Genomic DNA, 17,695 nt, shown 5'->3' on the forward strand with positions numbered 1-17,695 from the left:
TTGTGTATGTGGCGAGCTTATTTACACACACATGAAACATATATTCAGAAATGAAATGTAGCTGATCTTTATGATTTGTGAATATGCTTACTCACAAAAATGTATTTGTGACTCACAGCACTTCTGAATTATTTGCAGACATGCACAAAGGAGCAAAGCATCTGAGTCAGCCAACGTTCTGTCATCTTGTTTCAGTTCCCATTTAGATGTTTCTGTTGGTGACTTTGCTGTCTGAAATGACCCCCACGAGTAGTGCTGTGTGGTGTTCCTCAGAACAAGGCTGTGGGGTACCTCACTGAGAAAACCTTTGTTGTGGACATGCCTCACTGAAGCTGGAGTTCGGGTGCTGTTGGCCTTGAATTCAACGTTAACAGATAAACTAAACCTATTTGATAAAGTAACATTAAACAGGAACACACACAAAGCAATGTTATGTATTGATTGGGCGGTGAAAATCTTGAGATCAGGGTCTCACACAGAATCATAACCGTGGAGTTCTCCTATGAGCATCAATCAGTATTTTCTAATTTGGTTTTGATGGTGACTTTTAGATCACGACTCCTATGAATAATGAGAAATGAACTGCATTTTATAACATCGGATAAATAAGTCCATATGTACCATGTGTACATCTGTAATTATAATACAAGGATATAAACAATCAGTTTAGAGAATGGAATGATTTTGGAGGAAAGCATTTTTGTCTGAAAATTTATATATGCCTATATAATATATATAATATATAATAATAAGTTTATATATAAACTTCCTTTTCCCATTTTTTGTAATGGGAGCAGTGTTTTAAGGAATCTAGTACTTTATTTTGATGTGAGAATGTGATGCATCTTTATAGAAGGTGGAGCCTACCTAATATGGAGCTCAAACTCAGAACTGATAAGAGTGCACCTATTCACTGTGTGATTCCACAGGACCCCCTTTCTTCTCTATGTGTACAATTTCCTATCTGTAATCTAGACATTCCAGTGTCAACCCAGATCATTAACACAGTTCAAAGTTCCTATTTGTAACATGACTTACATATTAATAAATTACAATATTTTACAATGTGGATTTCAGATAAAAATGTTATTTAACCTTTGAAATGACTTGGAAAATGAATCTTGTATTTATATTCCTAAGGTTTTATTATATTACTTAAACAGTAGTTTAAACTCATGAATTAGCAAAGACAGACAAATTAGTTTCATTTATGCAAGCAAGAAAACTGCGACGAAGATTTTAAGCCTCATAGCTTTTTACATTTGACTATACAGCAAAACTTAGCTTACCACATAAATGCTTTTTGGTATTCAGTATTCTGTGTGCTTCAGAATACAGAAGCTGTAAGAAAGTTGGATGTCTTAAAGTAAAATAACAAAATTTAGGAATATAGAGATTCAGATTCTTTAAAAAATTTTTAAAAACTGATTGCTGGGGGATGGCGCTGTGGCTCACTTGGTTAATCCTCCACCTGCGGCGCCGGCATCCCATATGGGTGCCAGTTCTAGTCCCGGTTGCTCCTCTTCCAGTCCAGCTCTCTGCTGTGGTCCGGGAGGGCATTGGAGGAAGGCCCAAGTCCCTGCACCTGCATGGGAAACCAGGAAGAAGCACCTGGCTCCTGGCTTCGGATCGGCGCAGCGCCAGCTGCAGCGGCCGTTTGAGGAGTGAACCAACGGAAGGAAGACCTTTCTCTCTGTCTCTCTCTCAGTGTCTAACTCTGTCAAATAAATTTTAAAAAATTAACAAAAATTGCTGTTTTTAGCTTGTTTAATACTTATAGTCTGTCTCTGTTTTTCCTTTCTTAACTACTGTGAATTTTAAAAGATATTTCCAGTGTTTCTGTATTGTAAACTCACCATGTTGGATTAGCTGAAAGCCAAGGAGAAACCAGCCTTTCTTCAAATTGGATAGATGAACAGATAAATGGGTATTTTTGTTGTTTCCATTAAATTAAGGATAATTACAAAAGGAGACTGTAAACAAGCCAAAAATAATTCTTCACATGGTTCATTCTTAACATTTTGGGTTCATTTTAGCAATTTTAGTCTCTGCCAAGAACTGACTGGTAAAGCATCCTGCCCTGACGGCCATGATGGGCCAACGTCTACCTTGTGCACATGATCTGTCTTTACTTAAAGCTCTCATTTAGTATTGTTGCTGCAGTGCCCTTGACGTTTTGGTAGGCTTCTAACACATAAATGTACCTCTATAAAGAATTTTCAAATTATTTTCCTAGTGTTTCAGAAAATCATATGTATGTCTGATTATGATTCATAAGCACAGGGAATATAATAAAAGTGCCAAGGTGTCATTTTGGGGTTTTGTTTTTGTTTTTGCTATCTTATTTCTGACTGTGTTTCTGTTATTTTCAGAATCAGCAGTGATTAGTGAAATCCAATTACTGATACTCTTATTTTACTTGGGTCAGATTTCTTTTTTTTTAATTAATTAATTTATTTATTTGAAAGTCGGAATTACACAGAGAGAGGAGAGGCAGAGAGAGATCTTCCATCCAATGGTTCACTCCCCAATGGGCCACAATGGCCAGAGCTGCGCATATCTGAAGCCAAGAGCCAGGAGCTTCTTCCGGGTCTCTCGCGTGGCTACAGGGGCCCAAGGACTTGGGCCATCTTCTACTCTTTCCCAGGCCACAGCAGAGAGCTGGATCGAAAGTGGAGCAGCTTGGCCAGCACCGCGGCTCAATAGGCTAATCCTCCGCCTGTGGCACAGGCACCCCAGGTTCTAGTCCTGGTTGGGGCGCCAGATTCTGTCCCGGTTGCTCCTCTTCCAGTCCAGCTCTCTGCTGTGGCTTTCTCTCTGTCTCTCTCTCGCTGTCCACTCTGCCTGTCAAAAAAATAAAAAAGAAAGAAAGAAAAGAAAGTAGAGCAGCTGGGACTAGAACCGGCGCCCATATGGGATGCTGGCCCTTCAGGCCAGGGTGTCAACCGGCTGCACCACAGCACCGGCCCCAGGGTCAAGTTTCTTAATATCCGAGATTTACATCATTTAAAAACTAAAAAAAAAAAAAAAAAAAATCTTTTATTTTTGGAAAGTAAATTGAATACTTGTTGGAGATAAGAAGACATTGCTTAGCATAATACCTACTCAGTATTTATTGAGTCAAATACTTTTAACCATTTTTGTATCCTTAGAGATTATAGTATAGATGATCATTCTTTTAAATCAGTAAGCTAGAAACAAGCAGTTTGAGTTTTGAAGCTAGTCCATCAAATTAAAAAATGTCACTGTATCTAGATCCATGCTTTATGAGGCTGTGTATGTCTCTTTAGTTAAGAATAACTTCTGTTTTATGGTGTATTTTTGGAAAGATCAAAGGAGTTTTCCTTTTCCATATCATTAAAAAATATTTAAGATTATAAAACACTTTTACCTACAGTCCCCAATGCAACATTTGGTGCATTTGTCATTCTACCCTGATTGATTCTAAAACATTAATTTGAGATTTCTTTCTGAAAAACATTTCTCAGTGAATGAATAAAAAACCAAGTCCATAAAATACATCTTCAAAGAAAAAATAATATGGCAATACAGAAAAAATTTTCTCATTCAATCACAGTGGCAATCAAGGTTTTACTTGATAATTTTAAGTTCTAATTTAAATTTTTTGCATTCTTCTGTATTGCAAAAAAATTGTATTAGCTAAGAGAAAAATGTTAACAAAGCCAACTAATGAAAAATCACAAAGTGACAAAGAATATTCACAGAGTTATAATATTTTATGGAATCAAAAATATATGTATGTAGAAAAATAATGAAAAGAATGTGTAAAATTATTAATAGTGACAGGATAGTGTGATTATGGGATTTTGGGTTTCTTTTTTTTGACTTTGTAATATGCTATTACAAAGGTAAGTAGGTTGAAGTTCTCATGTTAGTTTGTAAGCAAAATTTTATTGGAGCATAGTGAGGTTCCCCCCTCCCCTTTTTGGTAGTATTGTCTTTGGCTATTTTTGTTCCAAAGCTATTGAGTGAACTAGTTGGAAGGGAAACCATATGGCCAGCAAAGCCTAAAGCATTTATTTATTTATTTATATATTGACAGGCAGAGTGGACAGTGAGAGAGAGAGACAGAGAGAAAGGTCTTCCTTTTTTCCGTTGGTTCAACCCTCAAGGGCCGCTGTGGCCGGCGCACCGCGCTGATCCGAAGCCAGGAGCCAGGTGCTTCTCCTGGGCTCCCATGCAGGTGTAGGGCCCAAGGACCTGGGCCATCCTCCACTGCACTCCCAGGTCACAGCAGAGAGCTGGACTGGAAGAGGAGCAACTTGGACTAGAACCCCGGGGTGCCGGTGCCACAGGCGGAGGATTAGCCTATTGAGCCGTGGCGCCGGCCAACCTAAAGCACTTATTATCTGGTCCTTTACAGGAAAAGTTTGCAAACTCTTGTTTTCTAATATAATCATATCAATGTTATAAAGGAAATAAAATATTACTGTTGATCTTATTCAAAAATAGCAGGGTTGACCTGCTATTTGTGACAACAAAAGTTAATAATCTTGAGGACATTATACTAATTGACTAAAGCCAGACACAGAAAGAAAAATGCTGCGTGATCTCATATTTATGTGGAATCTAAAAAGGTTGAATTCATGGAAGCAGAGAATAGAACAGTGGTCCCCAGAGCCAGGGAGAGCAGTGGGGAAATGATTTGTGGTAAGAGGGAGGGGCGTTGTCAAAGGATCCAAAGTTGCAGTTATGTAGGATGCTAAGTCCAGAGTTCTAACAGACAGCAAAACTATATTGTTATATAGTTAATAGGTCTGTATGTATACTTGATATTTGCTAAGAGGTCATTTCAGGTGTTCTTTCTACAGGAAGGGAGGAAGGAAGGAAGGGAGGAAGGAAGGAGGGAAGGAAGGAAGGAAGGAAGGAAGGAAGGAAGGAAGGAAGGAAGGAAGGAAAAAGAAGGGAGGGAGGAAGGGAGGGAGGGAGATGTGGAATTTGAGAGGGAGTGGATGTGTTACTTGTATAGAGTGTAGCAGTCATTTCATTTTGTATATGAACATCAGAGCATCATGTTTTATACCCTTAATATATTTTTAATTATTTTAAAATGTAACAATTGGACCATCTTCACAATCATCAAACAAGGGTAACAATAGGAGACAATAGAGAGAATAGCTCATGTCAAAAGGCACTGCAAGAATTGTTCCATTATTTGATTCAGTGTTAAATAGAAAGTGATACTCTATACCTGAACGGTGAGTATCAATTAATGATGTCAAAAAATAAATAAATAAAAAAGTGATGAGTGAAGTAGGTTGTGTATGAGATTCCCTCCTAGATATATCTGCCTCGTGTAATGTAAAATAAGTGTTTTAACCTTCAATCCTGATATCTGTTAATAGATGATATTGATTTCCCTTCATCCATGAATGAAGAAATCTTAAGTGTATTTGTCAAGCTAGACATGCAAGAGTTAGAGCAGTCCAGATTGGGCTTTATAGTTAGAGCACCTGCATCTACTATCAGAGTACTTGGGTTCAATGCCCACCAGTGTCTTCTGACTCCAGTTCTGCCTGATGCAGACCTTTGGAGACAGTGGTGATGGCTGAAGTAACTGGATTCCTGCCACCCTTATGAGACTTGAATTGAGTTCCCAGATCCTGGCTGGAACATAGCCCGGTACCAACCATTGCTGGTATTTGGGCAGTAAACCAGTAGATGACAGTGCTCCCTGTTTGATTGTCTATCTCTCCATCTCTCAAATAAATAAAAGCAAAATTTAGTAAGAATGATCATGATGGTGTTTTCTGCATCGTTACTTTCATTGTACTGCTTATCATCTTAGCATTTAGTTTAGCAAAACAGAGCTCTACCTGTTTGCAGCTTCGGATTGTAAATTCTCTCTTATGAGTTTCTGGAAAATAAGTCCTTGGTTATATTATGGTCTTGGATAAATTTGAGAACTCCAGAGAATATTTTTACTAAAACCTGAAAAGTACATATAGAAGAGCACTTACAAATATCTTAGATACAATTTGACATTAAACAAAAATTAAATCTGCTTCTGTTTTCCTATACTTGTTTAGTTTTTGGTAGGTGTTCTGAAGACATGGAAAAATTAGTTTTTAATTAACTTCAGATGTCTTAACAGCATAAGTGTGTTTCTCTCTTTCCCTCTAGATTTCAGTTGAAAAACTGAGTGAGAGTAGTATAAGGAGAATACTGAGAAATTCTGGCAAATATAGCTCATAGCTAGAAAGTAACACCATTCTACAATGAAACGATGTTAAAACAACCAAGATGTCTTTAATTAATTAATTTGTTATATGTTATTATTTTCTCCCACAGGAAGGTGGCTGCTGCTTTCCATAAACCAGCCACCAAGTGTTTATAATCCAAAGAAAGTCCTTTTCCCCACCCTTCTCAAAAAAGCAGCAGTCTATTTATCCAATTAGGAGAAGTTCATTGCTATGAAAAATACACAAAATATATCATTAATAAAATGATAGGTAATACCAGTTTTAGAAGAGCATTAAAATTAACTTAATTCCAGCTTTGGCATTGTGGCATTGTTAAGCCACCTCTTGCAATGCCAGCATCTCATATGGGTGCTGGTTTGGATCCTGGCTCTTCCGCTTCTGATTCAGCTCCCTGCAAGTGCACCTTGGAAAAAAGCAGTGGAAGATGTCCCAAGTACTTGGGCCCCTGCCACCTCAGAGTTCCAGGCTCCTTGATTTAGCCTAGCCTAGCCATGGCTTTGGCAATCATTTAGAGAATGAACCAACAGATGGAAGATCTCATTCTGTCTATCTATCTCTTACTCTGCCTTTCAAATAAACAAATAAATAAGTAAATCTTTTTTTAAAGAAAAAAATCATTGTAACTCCACAGAACTATACAATTTTTTTAAAGATTTATTTATTTATTTTTAAAGGCAGAATTACAGAGAGGTAACAGACAGAAGCAGAGAGAGAGATGGAGAAAGGTCTTCCATCCACTGGTTCATTCCCCAAATGACCGCAATGGCTGGAACTGGGCCGATCTGAAGCCAGGAGCCAGGAGCTTCTTCCGGTTCTCCCATGTGGGTGTAGGGGCCCAAGGACTTGGACTGTCTGCTGCCTCCCAGGCACATTAACAAGAACTAGATCAGAAGTGGAGCAGCTGCGCTTGAACTGCTATGTCTATGGGATGCCCGCGCTGCAGGCTTGGACTTTAACCTGCTGTACCACAGCACCGGCCTCTATACAATTTCTAATCCTTTAGGTTTAGAAAACAGATCAAGGCTGAGATTATTCTCATATTCTCAATTATTGAAAAAGTATAATATATGCCTACTAATTACTTCTTTATAATTCATCAGATTTAATATGTTATCTTTATGAACTTTGTATAGGAAATGTTGAAATAAGTCTTTTGGGTTAAGAGAGCATTCTGTTTAAAGTGGCGACACTTCCGTTTTCCTTAAAGCTTTGAAATAAAATTCAGGTGGCTCTTATTGATTGACGAATTCAGATTTAAATTCTTGTCATCTAAACAAATTAAATGTTTTCAAATTTTAATCCATAAGATTCAGAGTTATATTCCTTACCTCAAATTTTTGTGTACATTTGCTGATAATATTATGAATTTAAGAATGTTAAAAATATCCGTGAAAACTCGCTGTTAAAAAGTACTATATTAGTGACTAACAAGAGTGATATACATATGGAAATAAGGTTTAAATTGGTTTTCTTTTTCTTTTTTCTTCAGGTGATTTGAGGTTCAATTAGAAGAGCAGAAATGCCACCAATGCCAAGTGAGCCACCCCAGCACCCACCTCCTGATGGAGGATGGGGCTGGGTTGTGGTCGGAGCAGCTTTTATCTCCATTGGATTTTCGTATGCATTCCCCAAAGCCGTGACAGTATTCTTCAAAGAAATTCAGGAAATATTCCACACATCCTACAGTGAAATAGCATGGATATCATCCATTATGCTGGCTGTTATGTACGCGGGAGGTAAGGTTCCCTGAAAGTGTGATGTTTTGGATTAAGAAAACAATTCTGTGTTACAAGGTTTACATGCATGTCTTGCTATATTAAAACCCTTGTTTCATATTAGAATCACCTACAACCAATCAAAATTGTAGTTAGAACTGAAGTTTCCATGATTTTAATGATCCAACATCTTGAACTATTCACTTCATTTTGAGTCTTACCAGAGTATTTAATTTGCACAGACCAAGATTTATTAAATTATGGAATTTTCAAGTGAAGCATCATTCCATTTAGTTTGGAATGAAGCCTACACAATAGTGTTGTTTTATTGCCCTACTACTACTGCGACAGCTGATAGAAATGATTTCTGAAGGCAGCTTCATTTGTTGACAGTTTATAAAGCCAGAAAGTGCTTATTCACCTTAAGTTGAAGATCTGACATGTTACCATGTACATCCTGGACTCATTCAAATTCCTATAATTGAAGTAATTCCTGATCTCTGTAGGACTCATTAAAAATGATATCTTATTATTTAATGGGTTTCTGACCATCATCTTGTTATATTCTGTGTTCAAATGAGGTTATGAGTTATGAGAAATATGAATAAATCAAAATACCATCTCGTTTCTGAAAGTTAAAGAAATTATTATGTCACCTGTTTCTTTAAATCAATTTCAACAGCAGACCAAACTGTTGTCTGGATTTTAAAAAGTCATTACTTAAAATAAATGGACTTTAGAGTTACTGTTTCTCAATTGAATATTTAAGGGACAAGTATAATCTCAGGATATTTTACAAATAAGGACAATAAGGCTCTTGGTGATAGAGAAATATACTGTTAGTAATATTATCCTGTATTTATTCACATGTGTTTTCGACAGAGGCCTGCCTCAGTACTTGTGAATGTGATATGTCCTGGTCTTCTCAGTTCTCTATGAAATAAATATTAATTTCTCTCCTTTTGGTGGCTGAGGAAAGAGACAAAGTAGTTTTCCCAAATCCAACAGCTCATTAGAAATTGAGACTCTGAACATGTAATCGCAATGGTCTCTGCCTTTCTCTGCCCTTACTCTTTACATATAGTAACTGATCTTGGGCAGGCCTTTTGCCAACTCCATTCACTTTCCACTACGGTCTAGTGACTTGTGTGCCACCTTCACCATTGTTATTTGTTCTTTGGTGTGATAATTATTTTAAAGATATTTTCTCTCCATTGTACTGCAAAGGAACAAAAATAGATCCTGAAATAACCTCACATGTCTTAGTGTTGGTATGTTTTCTGCTTTGAGATTATCTGTGATTTTAGATTAATCCAACAACATCTCCCTTATCCTTCTGATTATTTTATTCCAATTTCAAAAGATATCTTTAAAATCCATTTGGGCCTCTCAGTGAACAGTTTTGCTTCTACAATGTATCTGGAGAATCTCTGACAGTTGCTTTAAGGATGTAACAGTGTTATTTAAAAATTTACTTATTTATATATTTAATTTATTTGAAAGGTAATGAGATAGAAATAAAGGGTCGAGGGGTGGATCGCCCATCTCCTGGTTCACTCACCAAATGTCTGTAACAACTGGGGTTGTGTCATGCCAAAGTCAGGAGGTTGGAACTCAATCCAAGTCTCCCATGTGGGTGGAAGGTACCTAACTGCTTGAACCATCATCTGTTCTTCCCAAGATACGCATTAGCAGAGCACTGGAGTAGGAAGAGGAGCCTGGGCCTCAGCCCTAGGCACTCCGATGTGGGATTCCCGTGCCCCAAGTGGTGTCTTAACCACCACACCAAACACCTGTCCCAACAGTGTTATTTTTATGACTATACAAGCAGTTGATATTGCAGCAGTATGTCTTATTCCTCTCTCCTGTGCATGAGGTATTCTTTAATAATGCTTTATTAGAACAACACACAGAGTCATCTTGGTCTCGGATCCTACAGGTGCTCATGTTAAGATATGTAGGGTTCTTCCATCTTAAACGCAACTATAGCAGACTTCTCTAGTGAATTGATAAACGTCCACTGAATTTGGACTTTGGGTGCTATCACAATTTTTTATTGAGCACATAGTTGACTAAATAATAAGTAAGATAAAATTTTATGTAGTCTTCTAGTGAAGTCAAGTCTTAGTTTACTTTTGCTATTAGTTTTCAGCAAACAACCTAAAAATCTCAGTGGCTTAAGGCAATATAAGTTTATTTCTTGTTCAAGCAGTGTTTCTTCTGGTGATGAAAACATCTTAGGCTTCATACTGTTCCTCAGGTGTGCTGTGGACATCTGTTGGACAAAGACTACAGACAAACAGTATGGAAGAGCATATGAGATATTTCAGGGGACAAGCCTAGAAAGGATGAAGTGCTGTACACATACCCTGGTCAGAACTCACACTGCCCTACCTAGAGGCAGAGACCATGGGTGCTGGGAAAAGTAGGCTCTCTAGAGAAATAAACTGAACTGGGTGGCCTGCAGCCAGTCCTAGACAGAGTATGCTGCCTCAACAATCATTCACCATTCTATGAAACAGGATGTATTTGTGGACTTGCATGGTCATATGATAGCCTTCCATTCCCTAGCTGCATTGGAATGACAAATTAATTTACCCAAACCACTAAGTTTCTATATGAAATTGTAATAAGTAAATATCTATACCATTTTTATCATAAATGCAGATTTTACTATATTAATAATAATTTTTCCTATTTTTAATATATGTGGTGCAAATTTTTTAAAGCACACAAAAAAATTTTGAAATTCATCACAAAAATGGTAGCTTGGTAAACCAGTTAAAATTTGGGGGGACATGTGTAGAGTAATAGATGAATGTGTCTTAGTTTATTATGGATTTTGTGTTTGGTTATTTCAGGAAGAGTTCTAGGCACATAAAACATTTAGTAGATAGTAATTGATAATGGTAATATCTAGATGAGAACCAAGTTATACTTGGAATATTTCTCAATTATTAGGGATTAAATATTTTGCATGCTCATCTCTGAGCATGGAAAAGTCAGGAATTTCAGAAATTCTGCTACCTTTGGTCTGGCTTTTAAAATTGGAAACACAGTTCTAGGTCCCTTGCCTGCTGTATAGAAAGGTCACTGCCTGCCATATGTGCTGTTGAATGCAGCTCTCATGTGTTTATATAGTTTGTTAGTAATAATTTCTGTGCCTTATCTGATAGTTTTTAATTTTTAACAAAATAAATGGCACATTTAAAACTATAATCTCAGTATATGTGAAAACATTTCTTTGTGTAAATATAGATTTATTTTTAAGAAATGTAACTTTTTAAAACAAAAAATCTGGTAGATTCAGTTCATCTAAGCTACAGGTATCAGTCCTGTTACTCACACTGCAGTGTGATTTCTAGTTGGTCAATAGATTGCCTGCTTCCATATTCTGGGTACATTATTTAAAAAATACATAGTCCTATGCTTTATCCCAAGCCATTTTTTTGTCAGAAGAATCCAGAAACTTGCATTTTAAGAAAGCATCAGTGTGGCAGGCATTAGGCTCAGTGGTTAATGCACTGGTTAAAACTCCCATAGGCCGTATCAGAGCACCTAGGTTTGAGTCCCAGCTGCTGACTCTGGTTTCCTGCTAATGTGCACGCTGGAAGACGGTAACTGACAGCTCAGTAGTTGGGTCCCTGCCACCCACAAAGGAGACCTTGACTGAGCTCAAGCTCACAGATTTTGTCTTTGCCCAGTCATGGCTATTGCAGGCATTTGAGAAGTGAATCAGCAGATGGGAACTCTCTCGTGTCTATCTGTCTGGGTACACTGTTGTAGAAGAAAATATTTTATTTAAAAATATTCAGATTATTATTCTGGTATTTGAAATATCTCTGCTTACAGATGCCTTTTAGATGGATGATTGCAAAATAAATTCAAAGACTATGAGGTTTAAAGGTATATAGTTGACTATGAAGCATGATACTTTCCACCAAGTAACTGAAATACTCTGTTCAAGGTAATGCTAATTACATTAGCCTGGAGAGCATCTAAGATCTGACATACTCATTAGGGCTTAGCACTGAACCCATTAATCACTACAGCGGGGTCACTGAGTAAGATGGAGCGTGTTCTGAGGCCTGGCCTGTGATGTCAGGGCTGGAATCTCTTGTAGTAATTAGTTGGCATTTGAGCCTTGGTAGCAGGGTATTGTCTTCCCATCTGATGTCTGAGTTTAAAAAAAAAAAAACTAATAAAAGTATGCAGGAAGGGTGGGAAAGAATGCAAATTATGTTTATACCTTACTTCATCCTTAGAATAATGGCATTAAATTGTAGCAGCCCATCTGGCTGTCCATATGGTGTCCTGGAGTTCTAGAAAATTGCTGCAAAGAGGTCAAGCAGAGTGGTCACCCCATTAATAATGTGCTAAGTAGAGGTAGAAAGCACATTATAATTTAAACTTTGTACATCATTTAGGGATTTGGTTTGTAAGCAGTGATTTCAAAGGATTAGCATTCAGTGCAATGTTTGTCCTTGTTTTTCTATCACAGGATAATCTAAGCATGATTAGTTGTGTAATTGCTGGATACAGATTTTTAGCTACCAGGCTCTATGACTATCTCTTGTGATTTTTCTAGTAATACCTGTTTAGTCTTGGAAGAATCAACCATTTTTGAGAGCAGAGTTGGCTTTGTCTCCATGGTAACTTACGCTTTTGTTTTATTTTACAGTAGGGGTGATAGTTTTATGTTGGATTACTTTACACAGGGAATCAACCATTAGACCATGGAGCTAACTTTATGGGAGACCAAGAAGCAAAAGGCTTTAGCATAGCAGATTGGTGGCCAAAATATACAATGTGTATTTTTCTATTCCTCTTTAAGTTTACATAAGCTTACTATATTATTCTGCTTTCTGCTCTGAACATTTTTGTGGACTAAGGGAGACTACCAAAATAATTCATATAATGGTATATCTTAGTGGTAAAACAAAAAGAACCTCATTCCATTCCTGGCTGTGTTTGAGATAGCTAGAGCTTTCATCATAGCTTTGCAAAAGCCAGAAAGTACCAAGAATAGATGGACAGTCCTCTGTGAGCAAGCTATGGGCACTTTATACCTATGCTATATTAGATTTTTTTTTCATTCATGAGTATGGGTGTGCTAAAGTTTTACTAGAAAATAGGGTACAGTGTGGCAGGGACTACAGCGCCCATCATGTATCCAAGTGTTCCTCTGTATTTCTCAGCTTCCTGCCCCTTAGGCTGAGGCCAAGTGACTAATTGGGACCAATGAAATGGGAGTGGAAGGAGGTGGTCACCCCTGGACACCTGCTGGACAAGGCAGTTGGAGTTGATGTGTCTAGTCTGTCTAGTCCCCTTCACTCTCCTCTGCTGCTGCATGCTGGTTGCATCAGACATGGCCACGAGGGGAGGGCTCTTGATCGATCTCAGACTTTAAAAGAGTAAATAAATGTTAAGTTTCTGAGAACTGTAGTTCAGACTGGCACTGCACTCACCATGACAAATATGAAGGCTTAGTTTGTTTTATAACTATAACATGAATTACGTAAATTATTACATGGGGATGAGAACAGACTAGGGTGATGTCTGCAGTCAGTTTAGCTTGAGAGAATATTTCTATATGTGCTACATTGTCAGATCTGTGCGAGAGAGGAGGGGGCTGTTAGTATCAACTGAAAAAGGAGTTATAAGTGGCTATCATGATTTCTGGTTTTCATGGGAATAAAAGTGAGAGGCACATACATCAAAACAGAGTAGGAGCTGATTGTGCCCCTCCTTGCCTATCTCAAGGTTAAGGAAGGAAGGAGGCAGAGATCAAGGGAAGATTCCAGGCTTGCTTAGGCTTGCATCTGTTCCAGAAGCTGCTTCCTTGAGAGATGATTGATAATGTAGTGCAGATACTACCAGATTATTTCCAAATGTTTCACCAGAAAATTTGAGAATTTCTATGGAGATCCTTTCTGACGGATATATATGTCTGGATAGTGAAACTGTTACTTACTGATTTATATAAATAATTATTTACTAATTGATAACCTGGTAAGAATATGAATATAACCGGCACCGCGGCTCAGTAGTCTAATCCTCCACTTGCGGCGCCGGCACCCCGGGTTCTAGTCCCAGTTCCGGCGCCGGATTCTGTCCCAGTTGCTCCTCTTCCAGTCCAGCTCTCTGCTGTGGCCCACGAAGGCAGCGGAGGATGGCCCAAGTGCTTGGGCCCTGCACCCCATGGGAGACCAGGATAAGCACCTGGCTCCTTCCTTCAGATCAGCGCGGTGCGCCAGCCGCAGCGTGCCGGCCGCAACGACCATTGGAGGGTGAACCAATGGCAAAGGAAGACCTTTCTCTCTGTCTCTCTCTCTCTCACTGTCCACTCTGCCTGCCAAAAAAAAAAAAAAAAAAAAAAAAAAAAAGGAAAAAGAAAGAAAGAAAAAAGAATAGGAATTCATTCTTGATTTCTTGGCTAAAAATTCATGTAAAGTAAGTTATTTTATCAATATGTACTCTAAGCAGATGTGTTTTGTTTGCAAATAACAGAAATTTTATTTAGATACCCTCAGGCCTACAGGGAAAAGTTCTTGCATACCAATCAGAGGAGGGGCAAATAGCACTGGGGAGTCTGTTGATGGGGCCTGTGGCTCTTTCTCCTCCTCTTTTTCCAGAGGGGCAGCTTTGTGTATTTATAGTGATATCCTCCCTCAAGGTTACCATCCAGGTTTCCATGGCAGCCTCCTATCTCAGGCTCAGATTTGATGCAAGGGAGACTACCCTTGCTCCCTATGTTACATTCTGACAAATTCTAGGGATCCAAACCCAGCCTGCTTTGCTTGTGCCCTGCAGGCAGTGGATGAAACCAACTCTATTTCTGAAATAAGAAAGTAGCAATTCTTCTTAAAGAGATTCATATATTGTTTTTCAAGAACAAAGGCATGTGTTGGTTTTTACTAATCACTCATGAACTTTCTTGGGTGGATTAAATGTCAGAAATGCATTTACTATATTTAGAATTCTATTGCCTAATAAAATGTAACACTTAGGAACCAGCCAGAGGACCCAATGACATCATATATGAGTTTGTCCATAGAGTGGAATTTGGAAATGGGAAGTCTTTAGGTCTCAGACTGCTTATTAATGATTTAATCGTCCAATGAGAGTCAGAAGATTTTTGTAATTAAAATAATGAGCTCCAAAATAAGCTCCGTGTAATTGGGACTTTGTCACTTTGTTGTTCAGGCTGCTTGACAGTTGACCTTGGATCATTGGTTTTCTCATCTGTGTAAAATCACAAAAGACTAGATGAGAATACATAAAAACGTTTGTGGAAGTAAAGATAATTATATTGGTACGAAAACCCTGTATGGTTTTTTTCATAATATGCATTTTCCATTAGCTTTTGGAAGACCCCTTATATGCTTTGTTTTCAAAATATTTTGCAGAAAAATAAATTTTTAAAAATTCAGCTTTCCATTAACTTTAAAAAAATATATTTATTTATTTTTTATTTATTTATTTGAATCATGGAGTTACAGGGGGGAGAAGCAAAAAGAGAGAGAGATTTTCCATCCACTGGTTTACTTCCCAAATGACTACAAAGGCCAGGGCTGGGCCAGGCCCAAGCCAGGAGCCAGGAACTTCATCCAGGTCTCTCATGTACGTGGCAGGGACCCAAGCACAAGGCCATTCTCTGTTGCTTTCCCAGGAAAATTAGCAGGAAGCTTGGTCAGAAGTGGAGTAGCCAGAACAGGAACTGGCACCCATAGGTGATGCTGGTGTTACAGGCAGTGGTTTAACTTGAGAAATTGTTCTGTTTTCATTGTGGTGGTTGTTGCTGTTGTGTTCTTGATATAATCCATTGTGCAGTGAGCAAAGTCACAGGTAAGGAACCATGAAGATATTTTGATCTGAGAAAACTGTGCCACCCAGATTTGGAAAGAGCAGGAAAAGCAAGGACTAAATGGTTCATAATCAGTTCTAAAATAAGTTTTATGTCTTTTTTTCATATGTGCTATGCTATTTCACCTTTTCTTGCTATGATTTGGGTAGTACTGTGGCCTTTACTCATTCTTTTGGACTATCCTATATCATTGAAAAAAATTCTTCATTTGTTTAGAAAATTCCCAAGTTTATCATTTTCTGCTTCCCTAAGGAAAATCCAGAAATTCAGTTTTCCCAGAATTCTTTGTACTTTGAACAAGGCATGTGACCCAGGGCTCATCAACCCAGGAGAAGTGTTTCTTTTTTTTTTTTTTTTTTTTAGATTTATTTATTTATTTGAGAGGCAGAGTTTCAGACAGAGAAAAGGTGAGAGAGGAGAGAGAGAGAGGTTTTCCATCCACTGGTTCTCTCCCCAGATGGCCACAACAGCTGGAGCCAGGCTGATCTGAAGCCAGAAGCTGGGAGCTTCTTCCAGGTTTCCCATGTGGGAGCAGGGGTCCAAAATCTTGGACTATCTTCCCCTGCTTTCCCAGGTGCATTAATAAGGAGAAAGATCTGAATTGCAGCAGCCGGGACTTGAACTGATGCCCCTGTGGGATGCTGGTGCCACAGGCAGAGGCTTAACCTACTACGCCACAGCACTGATCCCAATCCAGGAAAGTTTTGAATTGGAAGCTACTGAAGTGAAGATGCAGATGTTTGAAGGAACACATTCGGATATAGACAATCCAGAACCCATTGGCACAATAGTAGTATCAGTGCTGGGGTCACTGGAGCTTGTGCATGGCTGTGCAGTGTGTTGCTAATCGTGCTGGTGGTGGTGTCCCCCTGGAGCATTGCATTTTATTATTGTGATTTGAACAATGTCCAAATTGATTTTTTTATCCTCCTTGTATTAGATCATCTTCCCCTTGCTGTAACAAAATATCCAAGGCTAATACATACTAAAAGAGAGAGGTGTATGTAGTTCCACAGTTTGGGGGCAGAAAATCCAAGTATGAGCAGCCAGACCCATCAGCTTGGTCTCTGGTGAGGGTCCTTGTGGTTGTGGCACATCATGGTAAATACATGGTAGGAGCACATATGAGGAGGACAGATCACATGGTGGGAAGGCAGCCAGAGAGACTGCGGAGGGACCAGTCTTCCTCTTGTGGAACCACCCACTCTTGGGAGAACTGTCTGGCATCCCATGATATTGGCTTAATCCCTTCTTACAGCATGCCCTCAAATGACCTGACAAATTCCTTGCAAGCTCACCTCTTACATGTCCCACCACCTGTTAGCATTGCCACATTGGGAAACTGAGCTTCTAACAGGTGAACCTTTGTGAGACAAATTCAAACCGCACCCAAATCTTAGTAACTCTCATATTCTGTGATTTAATTTTATGAGCTTTTTGAGTCCTTTCATCTTCAAGTAACTAGGATATTGGATAGAAACATATGGAAAGAAGTTCCTAGAAGATCCTGGTGTAGTTCAGTAGGAAATGGGTTCCTGAACTATACTGATTGTTTGAAAACTTTCTTTGAACGGTTCTTTTAAAGAAATAGCAACTTCTCTACTCCCCTCCCAACACCAGCCTCAATAATAGTTCTATTAGGATAGACGAACTTGCAATTATTTCAGTTATCTTTCATTATTATCTGTTTCCACTAATCTTTTCAATTGACTAATTTTAAAGGGCCTTGTGAAAATAGGAATTAAATTTCATATCTTTATATACTGTGAATGAATTTGGACAATGAGGTCAGAGAATTTAAAGTAAATAATCTTTAATGTTTTAAAATTATATTAGTAGTGATTTTGGCAGAGTAATTGCACTATTCCAGACAAGTCTTTAAATGATTA

At 38.3% G+C, this 17,695-nt stretch overlaps 1 protein-coding gene across 20 annotated transcripts in view; it reads left to right on the plus strand.

Moving 5' to 3' along the window:
* SLC16A7 (solute carrier family 16 member 7) overlaps positions 1 to 17,695 on the plus strand; it is a 206,448-nt gene that overhangs the window by 108,779 nt on the left and 79,974 nt on the right. For all 20 annotated transcript variants that reach the window (XM_008274239.5, XM_008274240.5, XM_089307426.1 and 17 more), the window contains one exon: positions 7,714 to 7,960. In XM_008274239.5, the coding sequence (XP_008272461.3) occupies positions 7,744 to 7,960 (217 nt within the window). In that variant the 5' untranslated portion in view covers positions 7,714 to 7,743. The remainder of the gene's footprint in view (positions 1 to 7,713; positions 7,961 to 17,695) is intronic.

The sequence above is a fragment of the Oryctolagus cuniculus genome, chromosome 11, assembly GCF_051225735.1.
Source record: "Oryctolagus cuniculus isolate XC-2025 breed Fujian yellow rabbit chromosome 11, ASM5122573v1, whole genome shotgun sequence".
In the NCBI taxonomy this organism is placed as follows: domain Eukaryota; kingdom Metazoa; phylum Chordata; class Mammalia; order Lagomorpha; family Leporidae; genus Oryctolagus; species Oryctolagus cuniculus.